Here is a 24158-nt window from a genome sequence, read left to right as displayed (position 1 = left end):
GAAAAGAAAGAAAAGAGAAGACATTAAATAACTCTGATTGGTGTTGATGATATTACTACATATGATATCTTTCCACATTGGAGATAAGTCTACTTGACTCTTAATTATATGTTCTTACTTCACCCTTTCTAGTACAATATACTCCCTAACATTAAATGATACATGGAAAATTTTGGCATAAGTCTATAGCAAATACATATGTATATAATGAGGAAAAACTAAAGGAGATTAAAAAAATCCCCTGCAACTTGAAATTCTATCTGGTGATATATAATCATGGGGGATGTTTCAGTTTGCTTTGTAGATTAAGGTCAATAGAAATGAATTCAACAATACTTTGTGGAATGTTACGAAATGAAATTAAGTTCAGAATATTCTAAAACATACTCTTCAAAATTCCCTCAAATTTGAATCATTTAAATAGTGGAACATTAATCCTACAACTAAATAAATTTGATACATTGAAAGAACATTGAGAGAATTAATAACCATTCTTTAGAGTTTTAAAAAATATTTTTAGAAATCCATTATAAAGCATACCCAAAAAGTATCTTCTTTGAGAGGCATGTAGTTCAAAGTTTCACTAACTTCTATTCAAAATGGCTTGAGAAATACTTAATATAAAGTCTCAAAATGTTGAAAACATTAAATTTACTTAATATAGTCAAGCACAATAACTAGGCAAAATTTCTCTCATAAAATACTTCAGGCAGTAGAAATGTTTCCTCCAGGGGATATAGTCTTTGTAAATATTTGGAGAGTATCTAATTACTCTCATTTACCAATTTCTAGGAAATTTATTATCAGTGTTGGACTTCATAGGCATACTTTTTAAAATATTGCTGATTCGGATTTGAATAGCTTTGTAAATTACTGAAGTAAAACTATCATGATTATAATTTTTAATATTTGAATTTCGTATACTGAAACTTAAAGGGCAATTTCTCAAAAATTACAAGAACACAGTCAATTAGTCTTGTTTTGATTGCATTTCTGGTGTGGAGAGAGGTGGAGCAGGCATCTTTCTGCAGCAGGGCTCCATCTAGGTCAGAATTGTCAGCTACTTAAGAAGTCAAACATCTGGATAATCTAAAGACTTTTGCAGCTACATAGCAAAAAAATAGAAGGAACATTAATCCATGTATGCTTCACAAAAATTGATTGACTGCCTAATAAAATAGTGCAGAATCAGAAGGGTTGCCAAAAATTTACTAAAATAGAATTAATAAAATTAATATAACTCTTTAGAATTATTATACTTCAATTTAAGTCCACATTTACTTAGGAAGCATTATAAATTCCCTTATATAATTTCATCCATTGAATAACAAAAGCCATGACAAAGGAGATAAGGGATATGATATTTGTATTAACAAAGGTATACTGGTAATAGTAAGAAATGTTGTCAACATTATGGCAAAAATTTTGCATTATGGAAGATACATTCTGAGATAATACATAGTTTTTTTTTTCTTTTTTTAAATTTTTTTTTATTATACTTTAAGTTCTAGGGTACATGTGCATAAAATGTAGGTTTATTACATATGTATACTTGTGCCATGTTGGTGTGCTGCACGCATCAACTCGTCAGCACCCATCAATTCATCATTTATATCAGGTATAACTCCCAATGCAATTTCTCCCTCCTCCCCCCTCCCCATGATAGGCCCTGGTGTGTGATGTTCCCCTTCCTGAGTCCAAGTGATCTCATTGTTCAGTTCCCACCTATGAGTGAGAACAGGCGGTGTTTGGTTTTCTGTTCTTGTGATAGTTTGCTAAGAATGATGGTTTCCAGCTGCATCCATGTCCCTACAAAGGATGCAAACTCATCCTTTTTTATGGCTGCATAGTATTCCATGGTGTATATGTGCCACATTTTCTTAATCCAGTCTGTCACAGATGGACATTTGGGTTGATTCCAAGTCTTTGCTATTGTGAATAGTGCCACAATAAACATACGTGTGCATGTGTCTTTATAGCAGCATGATTTATAATCCTTTGGGTATATACCCAGTAGTGGGATGGCTGGGTCATATGGTACATCTAGTTCTAGATCCTTAAGGAATGGCCATACTGTTTTCCATAATGGTTGAACTAGTTTACAATCCCACCAACAGTGTAAAAGTGTTCCTATTTCTCCACATCCTCTCCAACACCTGTTGTTTCCTGACTTTTTAATGATTGCCATTCTAACTGGTGTGAGATGGTATCTCATTGTGGTTTTGATTTGTATTTCTCTGATGGCGAGTGATGATGAGCATAAGTAGAAAGCTGAAACTGGATCCTTCCCTTACTCCTTATACGAAGATTAATTCAAGATGGATTAGAGACTTAAATGTTAGACCTAATACCATAAAAACCCTAGAAGAAAACCTAGGTAGTACCATTCAGGACATAGGCATGGGCAAGGACTTCATGTCTAAAACACCAAAAGCAACGGCAGCAAAAGCAAAAATTGACAAATGGGATCTAATTAAACTAAAGAGCTTCTGCACAGCAAAAGAAACTACCATCAGAGTGAACAGTCAACCTACAGAATGGGAGAAAATTTTTGCAATGTACTCATCTGACAAAGGGCTAATATCCAGAATCTACAAAGAACTCAAACAAATATACAAGAAAAAAACAAACAACCCCATCAAAAAGTGGGCAAAGGATATGAACAGACATTTCTCAAAAGAAGACATTCATACAGCCAACAGACACATGAAAAAATACATAGTTTTAAAGAAAAATGCATTGCACTAATTTAAAAGCCAATGGACCTTTCTGAGGTTTATACAATGCTTCTTGTTGTGTTATGTTAGGCAAGCAGTCTACCAAGATTACCTGTTCCTTATAGACCTGAATATTATATTAAATTGATAAATTAAATGATTGTTTTGTGGCATTTTCCCTAGAATTCCCTTGAATATACAAAGAGTAAAATGTAGTTCAAAGAGTCAATGTGTAGTAGATTGTAGAAAGAGCCAATCAAAGCAGACTAGACTGGGTGGGCAAAATACTGTTTAAAAATAATTTTTTTTAAATTAAATGCTCACAGCTTTAAAAATGGTGAGGATATTGAGAATAAACTGTATTCATAATATTCCTCCAGCATGATACCAAACAGCATCCTTTACGTTTCTTAACAGAAGCCACTTGTCAAGAAATAAAATAGTACTCTTCAACATTATGGAGTTGTGTAGAGAGATGTCTTATATTAATGAAATGTCCTATTTTCTACAGGGAAGACCACTCTTGTTAGTCACAAACTTACTTACAAAATAGTTTAAATGAGTTAAGATTCATTCATGTTTGGACTTTGATAGACTTCTCTCAGTTAAACTACATAGATAATTAGAAATACATGTATATATGTTATCTTTATATATTTGTGGGTGTTAAGAAAAAAATTATTCCAAAATATTTATCTTTATATATTTGAAAGAACACGAGTTTCAGTTCATATTTGCGTGTGTTGTAATTACAGGTATAAAAAAAGGAAAATGAAAATTTTGATTCATGCAACTTATAAAATTCACTGAATTTTATATGGAACCACTGATACTAGCAATCTGAGCACAATGCAAAACTATTTCCATTTCTCTGAACAGGTTTCTCTTCTGTATCACACCTGGGGCGGTCGGGGGGCTCTTGCATTTTTGCTACCTAGAGTGCATCCCTAAATGGATAGATTTATTCCATTTTAATTCACATGAAAACTCCCCACTTGAAAGAAATGTTTGAACTTTTGAGGTCTCCAATTTCTAGTCAATACTCTTTTAACTGCATCAATTAGAGAAAAAAGAGAAAAATCATTGCAAATTTCAATAGCAAGGATGATTAAAAGTAATATTTGACATTCATTCAAAATTAAAAAAAAAAAACAGCACACTCAAGAGCAACCATGATTGAATTTTATATTCTTCCTTCCTTCTAGAAAACTTTTAAAATTGTTTCTGGTATATGCCTAGAGAAGAGTATATGCTTCCAGGATGAGTGTTTTTATTTTAAATTATAAACAGTATGTATTTTATAATATATGTTGAAATATGTAATGCACATTATAAAACAGATAAATAAAAAGATGAGTTAATATAAATGCACTTGGAAATGCTAACATTTTAAATCTTCAGGATGAATTATATTTTTCACCCATTTTGTGGCCCATGTAATACAATTGGAAATATCTAAATAATATTGTTGTTTCATTCTCAGTTTCTTTATTGGTAGAATGGTGATATACATATCCAGTTATCTTAATGAAAATGGTCTTTTAGGCTCAAGCAGGAAAGTACTTAGGGAATTCCAAATCATTATACACATGTTATCATTTCATTTGTTAAACCTATTATTCTAAAAACATTCAGTTTAGAGTAGCTTCTTGTTACTTGTTATTTGCTTAGTGAAATTTTTTTTAAAAAAACTAGACCTTCTCCACTTTTATCCAAAACCTTCCTAGATTTTAGCAAGTATAAACATTTTATTTTAAAAGTTATTGTTATTGCCCAGGCACGGTAGCTCACGCCTGTAATCCCAGCACTTTGGGAAGCTGAGGAGGGTGGATTATGAGGTCAGGATGTCGAAACCATTCTGGCTAACACGGTGAAACACTGTTTCTACTAAAAGTACAAAAACTGGGCGTGGTGGCACGTGCCTGTAGTCCCAGCTACTTGGGAGGCTGAGGCAGGAGAATCGCTTGAACATGGGAGGTGGAGGTTGCAGTGAGCCAAGATCGCGCCACTGTACTCCAGCCTGGAGCGAGACTCTGTCTCAAACAAACAAACAAACAAACAAAACATTATTGTTTTCATGTTTAATATGTTATCTTCATTAAGGCCTAAGGCTTCAGATCATTTCCATCCTTCTACTTTTAGCTATCCATTTTACTGTGACCAGAATCAACAAGTTTAAAAAATTTTTAATATTATTCCTTTTTTATTTGTTCACTTCTTGTATAGCAAATTTTGTTTTTGGTCATTGCTGTATTCCTAACTGCCACTTTAAAATTTTTCTTCATCTGTTTAAAACTGATGTGAAGATGGAGGAAGTCCATATAATTTACAAATGCTCTTATTGTCCCTCATGTATGACTTTGGCTTTTGCACAGTTTTGAGATAAGGAGATACTGAGTTTTGGGAGGCATTCTCTTCTTCTATAATTCATTTTGCCCCTAGTACATTATTATATCTTTGTGATCATTAACATATTTATTGTATTATTATTTTGTCCAATATTTTAGATCAAGTCATCTTCATTGTAATAAAACATAAGATTATAACTTTTAAAAGATTGTTACAAAGTGAATCAAAATCACCTTCCCAAAATAAAGACTGTACTTCTTTTGTGTTCCAATCTTTTACTCCGGTATGTCTCGGCTCCCTCTGGGCAGCTCAGAATATTCATGAGATTATAAAAAGGCATTACATCTTTCAGCGCCTTGACAAAATGCACTTATTAGTAACTTTTTAAAGTTCACTCAAGTTCACAGTCATCAGATATGAAACTGCTTACAGAAGTAATTGAATGAGAGCTGTATGGGTACAACATGTAATCTCCTGTATTTTTCAATGAATAATTTGAAAAGAAAAGGTATGTAATGCTAGTAATGGCTGTGATCGCTGTGAAAAGAGCATTGTTATCCATGAAGAGAAAACTGTAAAGAGTATCTTTTTGAGAGACTAAATTCTATAAAAGGAGTCTTGGAATATTAAAAATAATAATACTTAAAAACATTTAAAATCAAAATTGAATTATAGTCAGGAATACAGCACTTAGTTTTATGAAATTACACCAGCTTATGGATGTTGTGTGGCCAGTTGGAGGGATTTTTAGTTTTTAGAATCATGCAAACGTTATTTACTCTATTTTCACATAGGTATATAATGAGTTCATTGGAACTCTTTATATATCTAGAAATAAATTATAAAAGTTTATGTTGGAGATTAATACGCTGATGTAGATTGTATACAATCATTTTACATAATTTTCCAGCTTTTTTGGTCCCTTACAATACTATTTAAAGCATCCACATATTATTTGGGGAATTTGAACACTTGAGATTTTAAAAATCCTGAGTAAAATTCATCAACAATTTTCAACATTACTTAAATATATAAGAAAAGGCTAATGTTTATTTATATATATTTTACATCTCAGGCTATTTTTGGTACCTTTCGATAAGGTCTTTTTAATGTACCATTTTATGTGTACTTTGCTGAACAGTCTTGATGTAGACATTTTATTACTTACTACCACATTTCTTTTCACAGAATGCTCATTCTTTAAGGGGTAGATATATGTATTTTCCAACACTTATTCTTCAATACTCAGTCTCCATTCTCTAATCATTTTGAATGTTTTATCAAAATGTTCTGTTACACATATAAATAACTGTTTTGTAAATAAATTCAATGGCAATCGGAAATTTTCCTTCAAATCACTTCATAATCCTAGGAAGTTTATCAGGGATTCGGAACAGTAAAAAGGTAGCACTGATAAACCGTATCGTTTTATTTGATTTTTTCTTAATATCTGATTCAGGGCAAGAAAAAGTTGCTGACTGAGAATATTTGGTCAAAAACAGGGGAACTGTGAACAAGTAGATTATATTAATGGCATTTATAATTGTAAAACTGTATACTTTTTAGAATTTCAACTTTTATTTTTGATGTAAGGGGTATATGTGCAGATTTCTTACATGTGAGTATGCATGATGCTGAGGTTTGGAAGTCGTATCACCCTGAGAGTGAGCATACAGCCTGATTGATGGGTAGTTTTTTAACCCATACCCCACCCCCTAGTAGTCCACAGTGTCTGCTGTCCCCATATTTATGTCCATGTGTGCTCAATGCTTAGCTCCCAGTTATAAGTGAGAACATGTGATATTTTGTTTTCTGTTGCTGTGTTAATTTGCTTAGGATTATGGCCTCCAGCTCTATCTATGTTGCTGCAAAGGACATGATTTCATTATTTTTATGGCTGTGTAGTATTAGATGGTACAGATGTGCCATATTTTCTTTATACAATCTACCACTGATAGGCACCTGGCTTGATTCCATGCTTTTGCTCTTGGACAGAATAGAAAACTCAAAGTAAAGCCACACACCTACAACCATCTCACCTACAACAAGGTCAACAAAAGCAAACGATGGGTAAATAACTCTCTATTCAATATATGATGCTGGGATAACTGGCCAGCCCAACGCAGAACATTTTATCTGGATCCCTACCTTTCACCATACAAAACTTAACTCAGAATGGAATAAAAACTTATATATAAGGCCTCAGACTATAAAAATCCTGGAGGACAACCTAAGAAATATTCTTCTTGACATTGGCCTTGGCAAGGAATTTTTGGCTAAATCTCCAAACGGAATCACAACAAAAACAAAAATAGACAAGTGGGACCTAATTAAACTAAAGAGCTTCTGTATAGCAAAAGAAATGGTCAACAGGGTAAAGAGAAAATCTACAGAATGGGAGAAGATATTCACAAACAATGCATCCTACAAAGGTCCAATATCCAGAATCTATGGGGAATTTAAATCATTTAGCAATAAATGAATAATCCCATTAAAGAATACACAAAGGACATGGACAGACACTTCTCAAAAAGAAGATATACAAGTGGCTATTAAACATATGAAAAAATGCTCAGCATCATTAATCATCGGAAAAATGCAAATCAAAACCACACGGAGATAATATCTCACACCAATGAGAATAATCATTTTAAAAAGTCAAAAAATAACATGCTGGTGTAGAGAAAAGAAAATGCTTCTACACCATTGATGGGAATGCAACTTAGTCCAGCCACTGTGGAAAGCAGTCTGGAGAGTTCTCAAATAACTTAAAACAGAACTACCATTTGACCCAGTAATCCAATTACCACGTATCTACCTGAAAGATACAAATCATTCCACCAAAAAGACACGTGCACTTATATGTTCATCGTTGTGCTGTACTTTGTTGAAGAGCATGTTTTCATATATATATATTATATATATAGATTTCACATATATAAACACACATGTACACTCGATAATGTATTGGGAAGAGTAAGATACATCATTTAGAAATTAACATGCAGTGTAATTTATTGTTTACCTCTTGGCAAAAAAAAAAATAATGTGAGGTTAGCAGATTGGAGGGAGAAGAATATAAATCAGTGGTCAATGGTCAAGGGAACATAATAAAGAAAATAATGTTTGAGATGGTTTTCAAGAATAAGAATCAGCTTCCCATTTGATGTAAGGAGTCCATTTTAATCTGAACATGGCTTGAATAAAAAAAGATGTATGAAACTGTGTGTGATTCTGAGATGAGAAAACATATATGGATATTAGAGGTGATTGGTGGGCGTTGGGATTTTAGTGGTGAAGGATGCTGTTAAAGAAGTTGGAGTTTACAAGTGAATTCAGTAACAAATAAATAGATCAATCAAATCAAAATTGACAAACAGCACCAAAAACAAACTAGAAATTGTGATCATTTTCCAACAGATGGTAGGGAGTTATCGGAGGGAAGCAGAATCTGCCGCAATCATTTGGAAAGAGCCAGAGGAGGCCTGGGCTATGGTAATGACTGTTAAATGTCTGTCCAGTCTTCCTTCTCTCCTATTCCACGCCCATTTCCACACACCATATAAGAATAAGAACTCCTTGGATAATGTTTGGATTGAAGAGGTGAGGAATTAAATAGACTCAGTCTCTTATATGTGATTAGTTATTGAATTAACATTACATAATTAAGGTCTATCGGTATATTTTAAAAATAGAAAGTAAAAGGCCGGGCACGGTGGCTCAAGCCTGTAATCCCAGCACTTTAGGAGGCCGAGGCGGGCGGATCACCAGGTCCGGAGATCGAGACCATCCTGGCTAACACGGTGAAACCCCGTCTCTACTAAAAATACAAAAAACTAGCCGGGCGTGGTGGCAGCGCCTGTAGTCCCAGCTACTCGGGAGGCTGAGGCAGGAGAATGGCGGGAACCCGGGAGGCGGAGCTTGCAGTGAGCTGAGATCCGGCCACTGCACTCCAGCCTGGGCGACAGAGCAAGACTCCGCCTCAAAAAAAAAAAAAAAAAAGAAACTAAATAAGATAAAAATACTATGAAATTATATAATATATATGTTTATATTTATGTATAACTATTCTACATTTTTTTTTTGGAATGGTGTTTTAAGTAGTCCACCATGGTCACCCTGCTTTTTAAAATATCTACAGAATCCCTCTTACAGTTGTAGCTATCTTTTTAGAACAATCTTATGTAACAAGTGAGCCACTAAAATATAAAGTTATTATGCTTGTACAGAAATGTTGATGAGAACTTGTCAAATTCTTGTCATCCTTTAACAGATTTTAACATAAGAAAAAGAATGAAAATGAGCTGTGCTTACTTTGAAAAAAATATTGGGTAAAACAAATTCGTTCATAACAGCTCTTTTGTGATAAATATTACAAAGTACTAAAAATTTTAGAAATATTTTAAAATATCCTTTTAATAAATCTGGTACAACTGTAAACCATGACGAATTATAAGATATCTAAAGTCCTTGCACAACAAAATATCTATTATCTTAACTACACTGACATTTCAAATTATTATGTATGTTGGAACTGAGATCATTTTGGCACAAAGCTCACCAAACATGGCATAAAAGAGCATATAAAATATCTTTTGTGTTCTTTAGTTATCCATTTGAATTGCTCCCTTTGATGTTTACTATATCTCACTAACTCTAAACTTTTCCATATACTGTTTAAATTTGGTTATGTCTGGTTGACTTTGATGGATGCAATTTGTTTGCTATAAAACAACGAGTGTTTTTATTGATTAGTAGAAAAGGCAGCTTCAAAGATTTGCATGAATATGACCCAAACATGTATTAGCTAGTATAAAAGAACTGAATAATTTTATATTTGGTTCTTTGTTTAATCCCCTACCTGACCAATTTTATTTTTCTGTCAACATTGAAAGGCTGTTCCATATATAGAAAATGAAAAATATATTTTCATTGTACAAACAGAAAATTATTTTCTTAGACTATACTACAAAATTGAAACATATCTCTATATGATTATACTCCAGTTCATATTTTATAATTTGTTTTTGAAAGTCAAAATTGTTTAATTTTCTCCAAAATAAGATTCCTATTTATAAAACTTCTAAGTTTTCTAAACATGAAACAGAATAAATGAATAATGTGGACAAATACATAGAAGATATATATTATTATTTTTCTTGGAATCTATGGTAATATATTAAGATGTTTACAGTTTTCAGTTTGAGATACTCACTGTATGCTATCTTAGATATTTCAATTTCTGCTCAGAGCTATACGAAAAACATCAATTCCACATTATTAAAACTACATATTTTAAACATGTAGGGTTCCCTATACATGTCTACTATTATATAATACATCTAAATTAAGACATTTTATGCTATCAGCTATCAAACTATGAAAAGACATGTAGAAAACTTAAATGCACATTACTAATTGAAAGAAGTCAATTTGCAAAGATTACATAATAGAAAATTGCGACCAAGTGACATTCTGGAAAAGGCAAACCTAGGAAATAGTAAAAAGATCAGTGATTGCCAGAAACTAGTGGAGAAAGGAGGGAGGAATAGATGGAACACAGAGGATTTTTAGGACAGTGAATTTATTCTGTATGGTACCAAAATGGTGATACAGGTCATTATTAATTTATTGAAATCCATAAAATATACAACACCAAGTATGCACCCTAATGTAAACCGTAAACTTTGGGTGATTACAATGTGCCACTGTGGGTTCATCAACTGTAACAGGTACCACTTGGGTGTGAGATATTGATAATCAGGAAGGTTATGCCTGACTGGGGTAGATGGTAAATGGGAGCCCTCCCTAGTTTCCATTTTAACATAAGAAAAAGAATGAAAATGAGCTGTGCTTACTTTGAACAGCTAGTTTCCATTCAATCTTGGTGTAAATCTAAAAGTGTTTGAAAAACTAAAGCGTATTGAAAAGGGAAAACATGCAATGGTGATATCTCTATTACCTGCGTGGAAATGGCTACTATGCCTAGATTGATTGAGGATCTCCTATAAAAACAACTTTTACTTTTCTGTCCTTTAACAACTAAAAAAACTCCACATATTAAGTGAGAAGTAACTCATATAGGTGTTTTAAATGTTTTTAGTTTCCTGTTTTTATGTAATAGAACTCAGCAGTGAACCATACCACGGCCTATTTTAGATAAGTATTTTTCCCTGCTCACTGAAACTTTCTTTCACGACTGAGCCATTTGACGGAACCATGAGTCACAGGCTACTATATAAAAATTCCATACAAATTGTAATGTTTTCTACCAACAGGCACTAAGAAATAGGATGTTTTTCAAGAGCCATGGGTAGTTTGCATTTCACATTACGTGTGACAGTCATATCCCATTCAGCTATTGTGAAATTATATTCTAGAAACAATAGCAAAATTTAGGTGTGTTGTTCATGGATTATTTAAAACAGAAATGCCAATTTGAAGATAATTTACTTTTTATTGAACCACATTTAAACAGAGAAAATAAAGTCCTCTATCTTGAATACTTGTTTTTAACATTTTGTTTCTCTTTGTAATATTAAATAAGAAATCAGTAGAGAAACAAACACATAGCTGCTATGCAAATTATAAGTGTTGAAACTATTTATTTTGAATTCTTAAAATAAAAGGATGCATATTGAGATGAAAATATCTTACTTTTAGTGGACAGTAAATAAAAATATCATCTTATATTAATTAAAAATTACCTATCTCTACCAACAATGTAAATAAATAATTTAGTAAGGTGTTATCAAAATATGTGTAAAAAACAAGAAAGTGATTAAAATTTAATCTGATATTCACTGAAAACCATAAACTTAACGTATGCTTTTTACCTTGGTCATGGGGAAGCAGCTATACATAAAAGTTTGAGTGAGAAGGATAAAAGCTGACTAATAGAAATACTGTGATGAATGGAAGAAACTGTGGTTGCTGTACACATAGCCTTTCCTCTGACACACAGGGATTTTTTGCTGTTGTTGCTCTCCACAATCCAATCAAGAAAATAGCAAAGGAACTAGGCCTAACACATAGGACCGTATAACTTATAGGCCGGAAATTTACTGGTACCAACTTTGATTTACTGTAATACAACAAAGATAGGAGGAAAACTGAGAATCGAAGTTGCTTGACTATGTGGATGACTATTTGCTTTTTCTGATCCTCAGTTAGTTGATATAATAAAATAATAGGGTTTGGTTACAATAGCTTCAGATTTTCTCAAATCTCTTTAGTTTCTTCACAATGGCCCAGAATAGTAGGACAATACAAAATTAATAAAGTAATATATATTTACTCTAACAATAATCATAAAAATTCCTAAGAATTCCCAGATACCTTGCATTTGATATCATCCTATTGTCAAGGGGCTTCAGGAAAAATAAAAATGAAAATAATAAAAAGAAACAACTGTTCTGGTGTATGTTTCAAACTACTATAACTATTGTATCATTTAAAAGAAGTATAAATATTACAATATATAAAACTTATACATGTTGTATTAAAATTTTCATTTTGAAATATACACAAGCATGTCTCAAAAGGTGTATAATAATGTTTATTTTAAAATATACATTTCAGCCTGGACTGCCATGGAATAAGAGAAATTAAATATGCTCCAAAACAATCCAAATCCTGAAAATGATAATTTTCTCTTTTGAATTTTGACATTATTTTATATTCATCAAGCAATGAAACATTTTGCTCTAAGAGAAAAATATGACTTTTCTGTTTATATCTATGCCAAAAGTTATTTTTACACTATAAAAGCTAATTAAATAATTTTATATTACTTATAGTATTATTCCAAAATTTCAACTCTTACTATTTTTGTTTCATACCTTTGCAGTGGATAAGCACAGAATGTTAATCATTTTCTGCAACTTTATTCATTTGGTGTCCAAAACAAAAGAAAGGACTGTAGTGGATGAACCAAAGGAATTGGAGAAAAATCACTTTACGTGTTTATATTTCCTTTATGGACTTTTGCTAGCAATGGAGATTAATTAATAATCTTTACATTACTGAAATTATTAATTATGTTCATGTGCTTTATTGAAATATATGATTATTTTGGCCTCCCACCAGAGATCAATGTTTTTATGAAGACACTAGAACAAGTTTACAATGGAAGTAACAATGTTTGATATTGTCACCAAATTATTTTTATAATATACAATTGTGATGAATCTGCTGATGATGTATGGGTTATCCAAAAATTGAAAAACTTAATGAGTATAAGTTTATTACCTGTTCCTAAGTAAATAAATGTTTATGTTAAATTTGATCAAGTTAGATATGACAACACTCAACAAGGACAAAAAAGGTTGTACCAGTAATAAAGAAAACACGTATAACAAAGCTTTTCCTCAGTTTTCTTTATTACAACAATGGAGACACAGAGGTACAGAAAATAAAATGACATTTAATATACTATGAAACACATGCATAGGATTACACAAAGTGCTGGATATTATGTTGAGGGTTTTAAATAAGATGATACTGAGGACAATACACTTATAACATACTTTTTTTCAAGAAAATAAGCTACGATGAAAACGAATGCAATTAAAATGATCAGAAATACTTTAAAACAGAAGCGCTATACATAACATCAATGAAAATGTGAGAGAAAAATATTCTTGAAGGAGGTACATGAATTGTGTACACTATTTAAAAAGGTAGTTTTAATTGCTTACTTTTTAGGAAAAAAATAAGACTAGCTAGATTTATGTCATGGCCCCTATTCAGTAGATACACAGAATAAAAATAAAAATATATTTTCTGAAAAGGAAGTTTTATGTATCATTGTTATGCATTCTTTTTAGTGTGTAACATATTTTTACTAACTAAAATGAAGTAAAAAAGAATAACTGAATTTAACTTAAGCATACATAGTTTCAGAGCTTTCAATACATCTAAATTCAATAAAACCAATATTAGATTAGTTCACACTTAAAATGAAGTTTTATTCTACTTGGATGAAAGTATCCTTTAAAAGTAGATAAAATAATAGTCTACCAAGAAAGGAGATGAAATGCAGTTAAGACCATCTCAGATATACTAATAGAATTCTTAAATATATTTATTTTTTATATTTCTTGGGGTTTTTTTTTTTTTTGGTTTTACAGAATATTAGCTAATACAGATGTTATAGACTATTCCAGGCTATGTGCAACATTTACTGACAGTTTAGCCTTGGAAATTAGTTAATAACCAGGGAATATGTTGAATTACTACAGGAGATCTTTGTTGAGTCCTTAATTTTAGATAACAAAACTAAAGGCTTTTGGAAAACAAAGCATGGATATTAAACTCTCATCTTTGTCTAATTTTGAAAGAAAATAAAACTAGATTTAAACTTAGGGAATGTTTTCCTTAGATAAAAATTGGGATTATGTAAATATAACACATAGAAGGAATACTACAACTTTATATTTAAAAGACAAAGCATATTAACTTTAGAATAATACTCTGATTTATATGGTAATTGGTCAGAGAATGAGTTAATGAGTGTTAATTTTTTTCTTAAGTACCAAAATTTACTGTGGAAATATATTCTGCATATTATGTTTAACTATCAAATATTAATGATTAAACAATACTATTTATGAGATTAATTTGGAAATGCCTTGTCACCAATTTCAACTTAAATTATAATAATTTTAAAGACAATTTGTAGAATATTTGTATATTCAGTCATTTGAAATATGCAGATTTCAGCTATCTCTCCAATATATTAGATTTGCTGAAGCTTTTATGACATATTCCTGTACCACAACGTTAGGATTTTAAAATTTACAAACATTGAACAGAAGCATAATAGAAGAAACATATTCCATTTATTCATGGCCAAAAATTTAGAAAGGAAGCATAAAAGAGACAGAGAGAGAGAGAGAGGGAGAGAGAGAGAACAAAAGAGAGAAATGGAAAGAAAGAGAAAGGAGGAAGAGACAGAAATACAGAAAGAGGGAGAAAATTAAAAAGAAAGAATTATAAGAAAGTAAGCAAGGATAAAAGAAAATAAATTTTAAAAAAGTGAAAACTTGAGGCCGGCCGCAGTGGCTCAGGCCTGTAATCCCAGCACATTGGGACGTTGAAGCAGGAGGATCAGTTGAGTTCAGGAGATCCAGACCAGCCTGGGCAACATGGTGAAACCCGGTCTCTACTAAAAATACAAAAATTAGCCAGGCGTGGTGGCTGCATGCCTGTAAAGCCTGTAATCCCAGCTACTAGGCAGGCCGAGGCATGAGTATTGCTTGTACACAGGAGGCGGAGGTGCCAGTGAGCTGAGATCAGGCCACCGCACTCCAGTTTGGGAGACAAAGCAAGAGTCTTGTCTCAAGAAAATAAATACATAAATAAATTAAAAAAATTAAAATAAAAAAAGAAAACGTAATTAAATTGGACTTATTAAAAGATCATTTAAAGGATGTTACGTTATCTCTTACGTAGATTAATCACGATAAACACATAAAGTTTACATATTTAGGTATGATCAACATTATACTTTATTCAGTGAGTGAAATCATAATACAAAAGGGCTAAACAAAAATATATGTGATAATATTTAGTGTAAATAATACCAGAATTGATCATTTCAAGCTCTTAATGTTGCATATATTATATTAATATCAAATTTAAACCTTTAAAGAAAACTTTACATGACTAGGGATATTTCTTAATTGCTACAAACTTAAAGGTTATCATGCATAATACTGGCTATTATTCTTGAAAGTTAGACCCAAATATATCGTATTATTGTATTGATATCCGTATCTATCTTGGATTATTAAAATAATTTGTAATTTTAAGGTTTTATTTATCCATTATTGGTGTAAATATACCATATTAATATTTAAAATTATTTTTATGTATCTAAGAATACCTCCAGATTCAGAAGTTCATGGGTTAATTCTTTCTTGTATAGTTCATTTAATATAAATGACTAATCACAAATTTAATTGTACATGGTTGAAACTACCTTGGAATTTTTTGTGTTTTAGCCTTAATTTAAATCAAACATATTGAATGAGTATTCTTATACAGAAAATGTTAGAATTAAATTATAATGGTTTCCCAATTGACCCAAATTGCATATTATTGTGTGTAACGTGCACTATGATGCATACTTGTAACTTTATTAATTTAAAAAGAACTTGAATATTTAAAAATCAAATTTATTTGCAATAAAATTATTTGTCTTTATATGTATTTGCTATATATAAGTGAAAATTGCATATATATTAAACATCAATCTAATCCCTTCTATATATATGCATATTTAAAATGTTTACATATTTTAATTTCAATCTTGTTCATGTATACCAGTAATGAAGGCATATATGTGCATTTGCAAAATGCTTCTGGAAATAATATGAGTATAGAGTTTATAAAATTAAACTTAGTCTGTCCTAATGACCTATAGTATTAGGAAGGAAATGAACAAAAATAGCAACTTATCTAAGGTTTTTCCATGTAATAATACATTTTATAGGAAATAATTTACTGCTGCCTCCTAGGCATACTGTTAGCATATCTGAAACATGGTACTTGTGGTCTTATTGTGAACTGATAAGTAATTACAGTTTTGATTGGGGTAGGGAGGCCAGTAACACTGATTGTAAAATGGAGGAAAGAAGATGGACTAGAAGAGATTGGAAGGAGAAAGGAGATATCCAGATCTATACTTTAAAAATCCTCATATCCTACATGCAGATAATGGCAATCATGCATAGGTAAATCAATCTAGCTTCATAACTGGTACAATATGGTCAAAACAATCTTTTGAAATATTTTTACAGTGAACAATACAATACACACACCACTGGACATAGACATATATTTCTGATTATATATAATGACTAATCTTACACTCACCTTAACACAGAAGTTCAAATGTATACATCTTCAGAGACAGAATTTTATGTAAAACTCCATTGTATGGAAAAAAAGCATTGGATGATGCTAGAAGATACTTAAAATAAGTTTAAATCTTTATGTCTTGCTTACCAGTAATCACATTTACTTAGATGTGTAGACAGATGCAATACTAGTAAGGCCAAAAAAGTAACAAACTCATTTTTAAAATAAAAAAGTAAACTATCTGATTTTTATGGTTGCCTATAGCAACAGTAATGTTCAGATAATAAAAAAGATAACTCAGCAACACATATTATTAAGACTTTTTAAAAATGCTAGGATGTAAAATGTCTAAGGTTTTATTGATTGGAATGCAATAGCTTTATTGTTTAGTTTTGTACTTCTTAATTTCTTACAGAAATAAGGCAAAGCAGAAAGCCTATTATTTTAGCATCTCTGAGAATATTTTTAAAAGAATTTATGCATATCTCAGAGTAGTGAAAGAGGTGTTCATCTAAGAGTAAACATTTGGCCAAATGACAGACTGCTTAAAAAGTTAAGGACGAAAAACTGGATCCACACTTAGATGTTTAAAATCTAATGGACAACTCTTTAAATGTATATAACTCTGCTAACATATTATAATTTTAATATTAGGATCTTTTCAAAATGCCAAATTGATATATCTTACTTCTGTGTATACCTCACTTTGAATGTTCTTTATATCACTTAGTGACCTTGAGTTATGACATGTAAAACTTCAAGATAAATAAACTTCGCACTAACTTGCTAAATAAGTATTCCATGATCTCCAAAATAAATTTTGTCATTCCTTAGTCAATATAATTTCTACATGAATTCTCACAGAAATGTCTCTAATTTATTGGAAAGATCAAGTAAGGTTATAATGAATGTGAAAAACAATTTCTGGAGGTGTTACTAGAAATCTTTTCTCAACGCTTTCTACAAATTAGTAATCCACATAAATTCTTCAGTCTCAAATATCAAGAAATTTAATAAGCAATGATAGTTATTTAATAAATGGAATATTGGCTATGGTGATTTAAAAACAAAACTTTCCCTATAAACGGATTATATTTCCATAATGTGTGAATTGAGATATTGTTTTATCTTAGAAAGGGAGAAAGGAGGGAAGCAGAAGTGGGTTTTTTTGTTTTTTTTTTTGAGACAGAGTCTCACTGTGTTGCCCAGGCTGGACTGCAGTGGCAAGATTTCAGCTCACTGCAAGCTCCGCCTCCTGGGTTCAGGCCATTCTCCTACCTCACCCTCAGGAGTAGCTGGGACTACAGGCGCCGCCACCACGCCTAGATAATTTTTTGTATTTTTAGTAGAGACGGGGTTTCACCGTGTTAGCCAGGATGGTCTCGATCTCCTGACCTCGTGATCTGCCCGCCTGAGCCTCCCAAAGTGCTGGGATTACAGGCGTGAGCCACCGCGCCCAGCTGGCCAGAAGTGTGTTTTATCGGTTGGTGGGTTGCTTCTGCAGTCTACAGGTCTATCACTAGATTACAAGAAAGGATAGCAGTTGACAGCTAAGAGTTTGGAAAAGATAAGTTAAAAGACAATCTACTATGAAAGGGAGGCCTAGCCCTCATATAAAAAGATTCTGTAGCTATCTCTTTAAAAAGAGACAGGAAAAATATTTCTGTTCAACAAAATAATTGCTTTTGATGAATGACTCACAAAGTCCAGAATCCAATCATTTGATTTACCGAGTATGTTACAGTCACTTTTATGCATATATGTAAATCTGGTTGTTTCCTATTGTCCACAATAAGTAGTAAAAGTCACTTGTTGAGATGTGGTTGCAAGTGAAAAACACAAACACTCTTTACTTGTTTTGAAATTACTTAAGTAAAGATTACTTAAGTGAAAATTGCATATTCACATAATGAAAATTTGCAAAAACCAAAAATCATTCTTCATGCTACTCCCTCAAATTGAAATTCCTTTGAAATCTGGAATCTAGTTCCAATCTCAATTCCTTCCCATCTTGATTTCAACTTCTTGAAAGGATTGTCTACAATATTTTCTTCTCTCTCTTTAATGCTTGCAAAGATTCTGACTCTCAGATGTCCAGAAAAATGTAATAAATAACTACCTATGTTAGAACAACAGGACTTGAGGTCAGCTCAAAACATAATCTAAATCCAGTGAATTGGGTGTAACTTTTTAGACATGTTCAAATTTAATTTAATATTCATTCTGGGAAAATTGCACGCTATTTTCACTTAATATAAAAAAATTAATTGGTATTCAAATTTAAAATAGGGAACTTTCACATTTATTCCTTAAGACATTTTAGTTCAACAAAGGGAAAATAAACAATACAATTGGGATACGCATCTAATAAAATATAATGCCTATGTTTTTATATAAATAGTAAACACATTGAAATATTAGAAATGTTCATAAAGTTGGAAACTTAACACTTAAAAGTAACAGTAAAAAAGCAATAGAAGTGATCCACAATTCTACATAATAAAATTATGACTTTCACAAAGTATGGCCATGGATATTTAATTATTTGCAAAATAATAATGAAAGATGAGATGTAGCAAAGGTTTACGTTTCAAGTACAAGTGACATGATATTTAACAAGGTCAACTTTAGGAATTAATGGAAACTTTAGAATAAAGTATGTTATGCGGTGAACTGGTAGCTGAAAGTAACAATCCCGATTGAATCTCCTTCATTGATTTTCTGACAAATTATCCACTTAAAAGGTTGACAATAGGGGGAAGGGGAAAAAGCTTAATCGTTCATGGGTGAAGATACATGCATAATTAATTGGATCTCAGAAAATATTTTATTATAATTTTAGATTAGCCTTGTTATTACTTTTTAAAAAAATTTTCAGGGCATAAGAGGATATATCATATGATATAACAATGACATTAAAACACACAAGACAAACTTATGGCTATAATGAAAGAAAACCCAGCAGCATTCAGCTGCCATGACTGGCTTCCATTTTCGCCTTTATTCGCTTCACAGCATTTATCTGCATGATGAAAATTGTTTTTGAAAATAGAATAAGAATGAAATAATTAAGAAAATGAGTAGAGTTACAAACGAGAAAATAAAAAGAGAAAAAACATGACAGCAGGAAAGAAAAAAAGAGAAAATAATTAATGCAAGATTTACACAAAGTCATTAATAATTAATGCAAACCTACAAAAAATACTTTGATACAAGCCAAGAATGGCTAAAATCGTGTATAAAACATTTCTATATATTGTCACATACTAAAAACAGACAAAGGTCAATATTGACGTTTATTCTGATTACTCAGACATTAATTCTGTCATTGATCCTTTACCCGTAAATATCTTTCATTTATAAGTTGAAAATATAAATAACAAGGGAAAAGTCACCAGTCATTTTTCTGTGCTACTGGTGAATTCACAGAGCTACTTTTAATATAAGCTCAATATATCCTACAATGGTTGATGGTAATTTTTTCTACCATGATTTCTTAGAATATATTTAATAAAAGCAATTATATTTTAATAATAAATAAGCTGCTAATAAATATAAGTGAGAATTGCATATTCACATAATGAAAATTTGCAATAAGCATAGAAGCTAGAAGCATTAACCTATTGGCCATAGGCAAACTCCAGACAAATGTCACTGCACCTCTTTTAAAACAATTTTAGGAACCAAAGATTATAAAAATAATTTTTAGACCTACTTTTTCATTACATGCTAAACTACAGAAATACTGTTGCAGGTGTAGTATCAGTATTTAGGTTAGACTGAAAATTCCAGATTCCAGAGAATTAAGATGAAATTTCCCCAGGTAACTGGACTTCTATTTCACCATTGTTTTAGAATTTTGAAACTTATGTTCTAAAACAACCATAAATTTAACCCTAATATAATATTTTCATATTCACCATGTGCTTGAATGTTGTTTTCTGTTCATGTTGAATTATCTAGTGATGAAAGATTTAGTGCTTGAAACTAGAGTAGAGGTCATCAAAATAATTTTACTGTATGGTTCATTGGAAGCACAAATTAAAAACCCATGAAAGTACAAAGTAACTGAAATATTTTAGCAATATTTTTTGTGGTGATTTATTTTTTTTAGCTTGTTAAATCTAAACAACTATTTTGTATGTATAATGTATGCATTACATGTTCCCAGAGGGTAGAATTATTTTATCATTGGATATAAAAAATGTTGAATAGAATTATTGTCATCAAATTATATTGAATAGTCAATATTAAAATTAGACATGTCTTCAGGAAAAAGAGGAAGTAATTACTGAAAGATACTAAGGTCTTTTTTGGTTAAATACAAATGTTATTAAACATGTGGCAGGCCAAAAAAAATGGTGAAAATGTTTTTCAAAGTAAGTTTATTTATTTCCAAGGATTTTTTTTTAAACATTAGATTATATCCAGTTCCGCAGTTTAGTAGTATTTTTAGTCATTAAAATTATACAACAAATCAATAAATGCCATGCTATCAGCCTTGAAATCCATATGGTAATCATTTTATAACAATTAATCTGCTATAGTTTCCCAATATTCTTGTTCCTTATAAAATAAGATGGAGTTATGCTGCATGAATATTCCAAAAAGGAACATGATTGATTATGGAAACTCTGTTTTCATATAAATCAAAATACATTTTCAAAATAAGCACATCTTTAATAAGAACTAAAAAATGAAAAATATTAATAATTACAAAATTTTTAAAAAACAATTATAAACTAATAAGAAATGTAGTTTCCAGTAGCATATTTACAAGAAAAATTATTATTATCAATGTAATATTTTATATGAATATAAAGGGAGTAGGTGGAAAAAAAAAGAAAAAATAGTGCTTTAGTCCAACAAATAAATGTTCTCTAGACTTAGCCTATTGTTTGCAAAAAGTTAAATATACCTAATGCGCATAAGTAATGGGTTTTTAAATTCAAAATTCCAGAAAACTTATTTTGACAGTCTACAATGCATGAATACAAAAATAAATTAAAACCACACCAACCTTTGAACTCTATATCTTCTCTAATTTAAATGAAAAGACTTAAGATGTGCTAGTTTATTACAGATAACTTATTTCCAATACGTTTGAATTTATATTTTATTTTAAAATGAAAAATAAAATCATATAAAATTATATGATCATTTTTTCATATTTTGAAAATATATAGTATTAATGCCATAAGATTTGAAAGGTTCCCAAATTCCCCATCATCACAGCCTTTAAAGTTGCCTCACAAAACCTAGATCTAAATCAAACAATTCTTAATTTATGGTTTGTTTCTGATATGACTTTCCATGAGACCTTAGCAAGCTGGAGTCAGTAACAGTAAATTAGACATGATTTTATAACTTTTTTTTTTTTCAAGATGGAGTCTTGCTCTGTCACCCAGGCTGGAGTGCAATGGCATGATCTTGGCTCATTGCAACCTCCACCTCCTGGGTGCAAGCAATTCTCCTGTCTCAGCCTCCTGAGTAGCTGGGATTACAGGCGTGTGTCACCATGCCCAGTTAATTTTTGTATTTTTACTAGAGACAGGGTTTCACTATGTTGTCCAGGCTGGTCTCAAACTCCTGACCTTGTGATCCACCCGCCTGGGCTTCCCAAAGTGCTGGGATTATAGGTGTGAGCCATCGCGCCCTGCCGAATCTGTGACATTTTTACAAATAAAATAAATACTTCATTTTCCCCGTTTTGATAAGTTGTGTTGGCTTCGTATCAGCTGCATAGTTTCCAGGGGTGAATACCATCTCCTACCTTCTCAGATGACTTTGTCTGTGTGTCTGTAGGTGTGATTTCTCCATGACTACTTGATTTGTTTCATCTAGCATTTTTCATCATAAGAGACCTTCTAACACTGGCCTTTCCCCACCTCTGCTCACCTTCTTAGAAAAACTTCCTGAAAGCATTAAATAAATATGGAGTCTAAACTCCCTAACCTCACATACAATCCTCTGCCCACTTGTACCTAACTTCTCTCCCAATGAGGTCAGCAAAGCAGCACGTGATAGGGATACTTCACATCTTTTCTGGTTCAGTGCCATTCACCTTTCAGCAGCATTGGACACTTTACATGTATTCTTTTTGAAATATGACCCTTTTTTAACCTCCAAGATACTACACTCATGTTTTGCCAGTAAGTCTGTAAAGTGTTAGTCTCATGATGGGGGGTGGAGTGGTCTGGTTTCTTTTTCCAGATTAATATTATAGTTCCTTGGGACTCAGTTCTTAACTTCTTTCTACTCTTCAGTAATTCAAGAAATATTCTTTGGAAATCAATGCTGTGCCAGTCACCCTTCTAGTTGCTAGCAAACATAAATGAGTACTACAGACATCAACCCCTCTTCAGAGATTTTAGGCACTGCTTAGATGGGCTTATCCTCACTCAAATACCATTCACCTGTTAACACTGACAGCATCATGGGGTATGTTTCCAAGCCATGGTTATCTTCTCATTTCCATACCCACATATCTAATCAACAATTTGATATTTCAAATTTAACAAATACCAAATGGATCTGATGTTTGACCCTCATTTTTCAAATCTTGCTTCTCCTACAAAATTCTTCACCTTAAGAAATGATATCAGCAATGCTCTAGGTGCTCAAGCAAGGAACCTAAAAGTCATTACTGACTGAATCCAATCTATTGCAAAGGGAGGGTTAGTCTACACTTACAATGTGTCGGGAATTTTTTCGTTCTCTTTTTTTTTCTACTGCTGTTCATCCATCAGTTGCTCTTACCCATATGAGAAATAATAACATGTTTATAATACCTATCTTTTCATGCAACTTTTCTGCTTACAATTATTTACTTCTTTTGGAAGATGTTTTACAATTATGTTTTTAGAAGCCCTTGAATTATCTGGTTTGCATTCCCTCTCTGACCTTATCTTCAGTCACACACTTCCAGGTTCTTTTCCAGACATCCCTTTTCCAGCTCCTAGATCAGATCATGTTCTTTCTTGTCTCAGAGATACCTTCCATGTAACACATTTTCCCTTGAAAGTTCATTCCTGCATGTTTCCTTTGGAAACTCACTTTCTAAGAAAAATCTCTCTTAGTTGCAGTTATTTGTTATTCTAACTCATGTTGAATATCTGTCTTTCCCTAATAGATTGTGGAGATTTTGGGGGATAGGGGTCAGTTCTGTATTTTTCACAGATAAATCCTTAAATCCTTTGTACTCATTCAAGCGTTTGTCACAAAGAA

The 24158-nt window shown here is 31.7% G+C and overlaps 1 protein-coding gene across 3 annotated transcripts in view; it reads right to left on the bottom strand.

The window, feature by feature from the left end:
- Positions 1–24158, bottom strand: part of NCAM2 (neural cell adhesion molecule 2) — a 572054-nt gene that overhangs the window by 39672 nt on the left and 508224 nt on the right. Inside the window, exon 16 of one of the 3 annotated variants that reach the window (XM_033232202.1) lies at positions 18132–19953. The exons of the other annotated variants lie outside the window; for them this stretch is intronic. Within the exon in view, the coding sequence (XP_033088093.1) occupies positions 19847–19953 (107 nt within the window). The 3' untranslated portion in view covers positions 18132–19846. Of the gene's footprint in view, positions 1–18131; positions 19954–24158 lie in introns of those variants that run through there. 3 annotated transcript variants of the gene reach the window in all.

The sequence above is a fragment of the Trachypithecus francoisi genome, unplaced genomic scaffold (assembly GCF_009764315.1).
Source record: "Trachypithecus francoisi isolate TF-2019V2 unplaced genomic scaffold, Tfra_2.0 Lachesis_group14, whole genome shotgun sequence".
Lineage (NCBI taxonomy): Eukaryota > Metazoa > Chordata > Mammalia > Primates > Cercopithecidae > Trachypithecus > Trachypithecus francoisi.
This window is presented reverse-complemented; position numbering and strand designations above follow the sequence as displayed.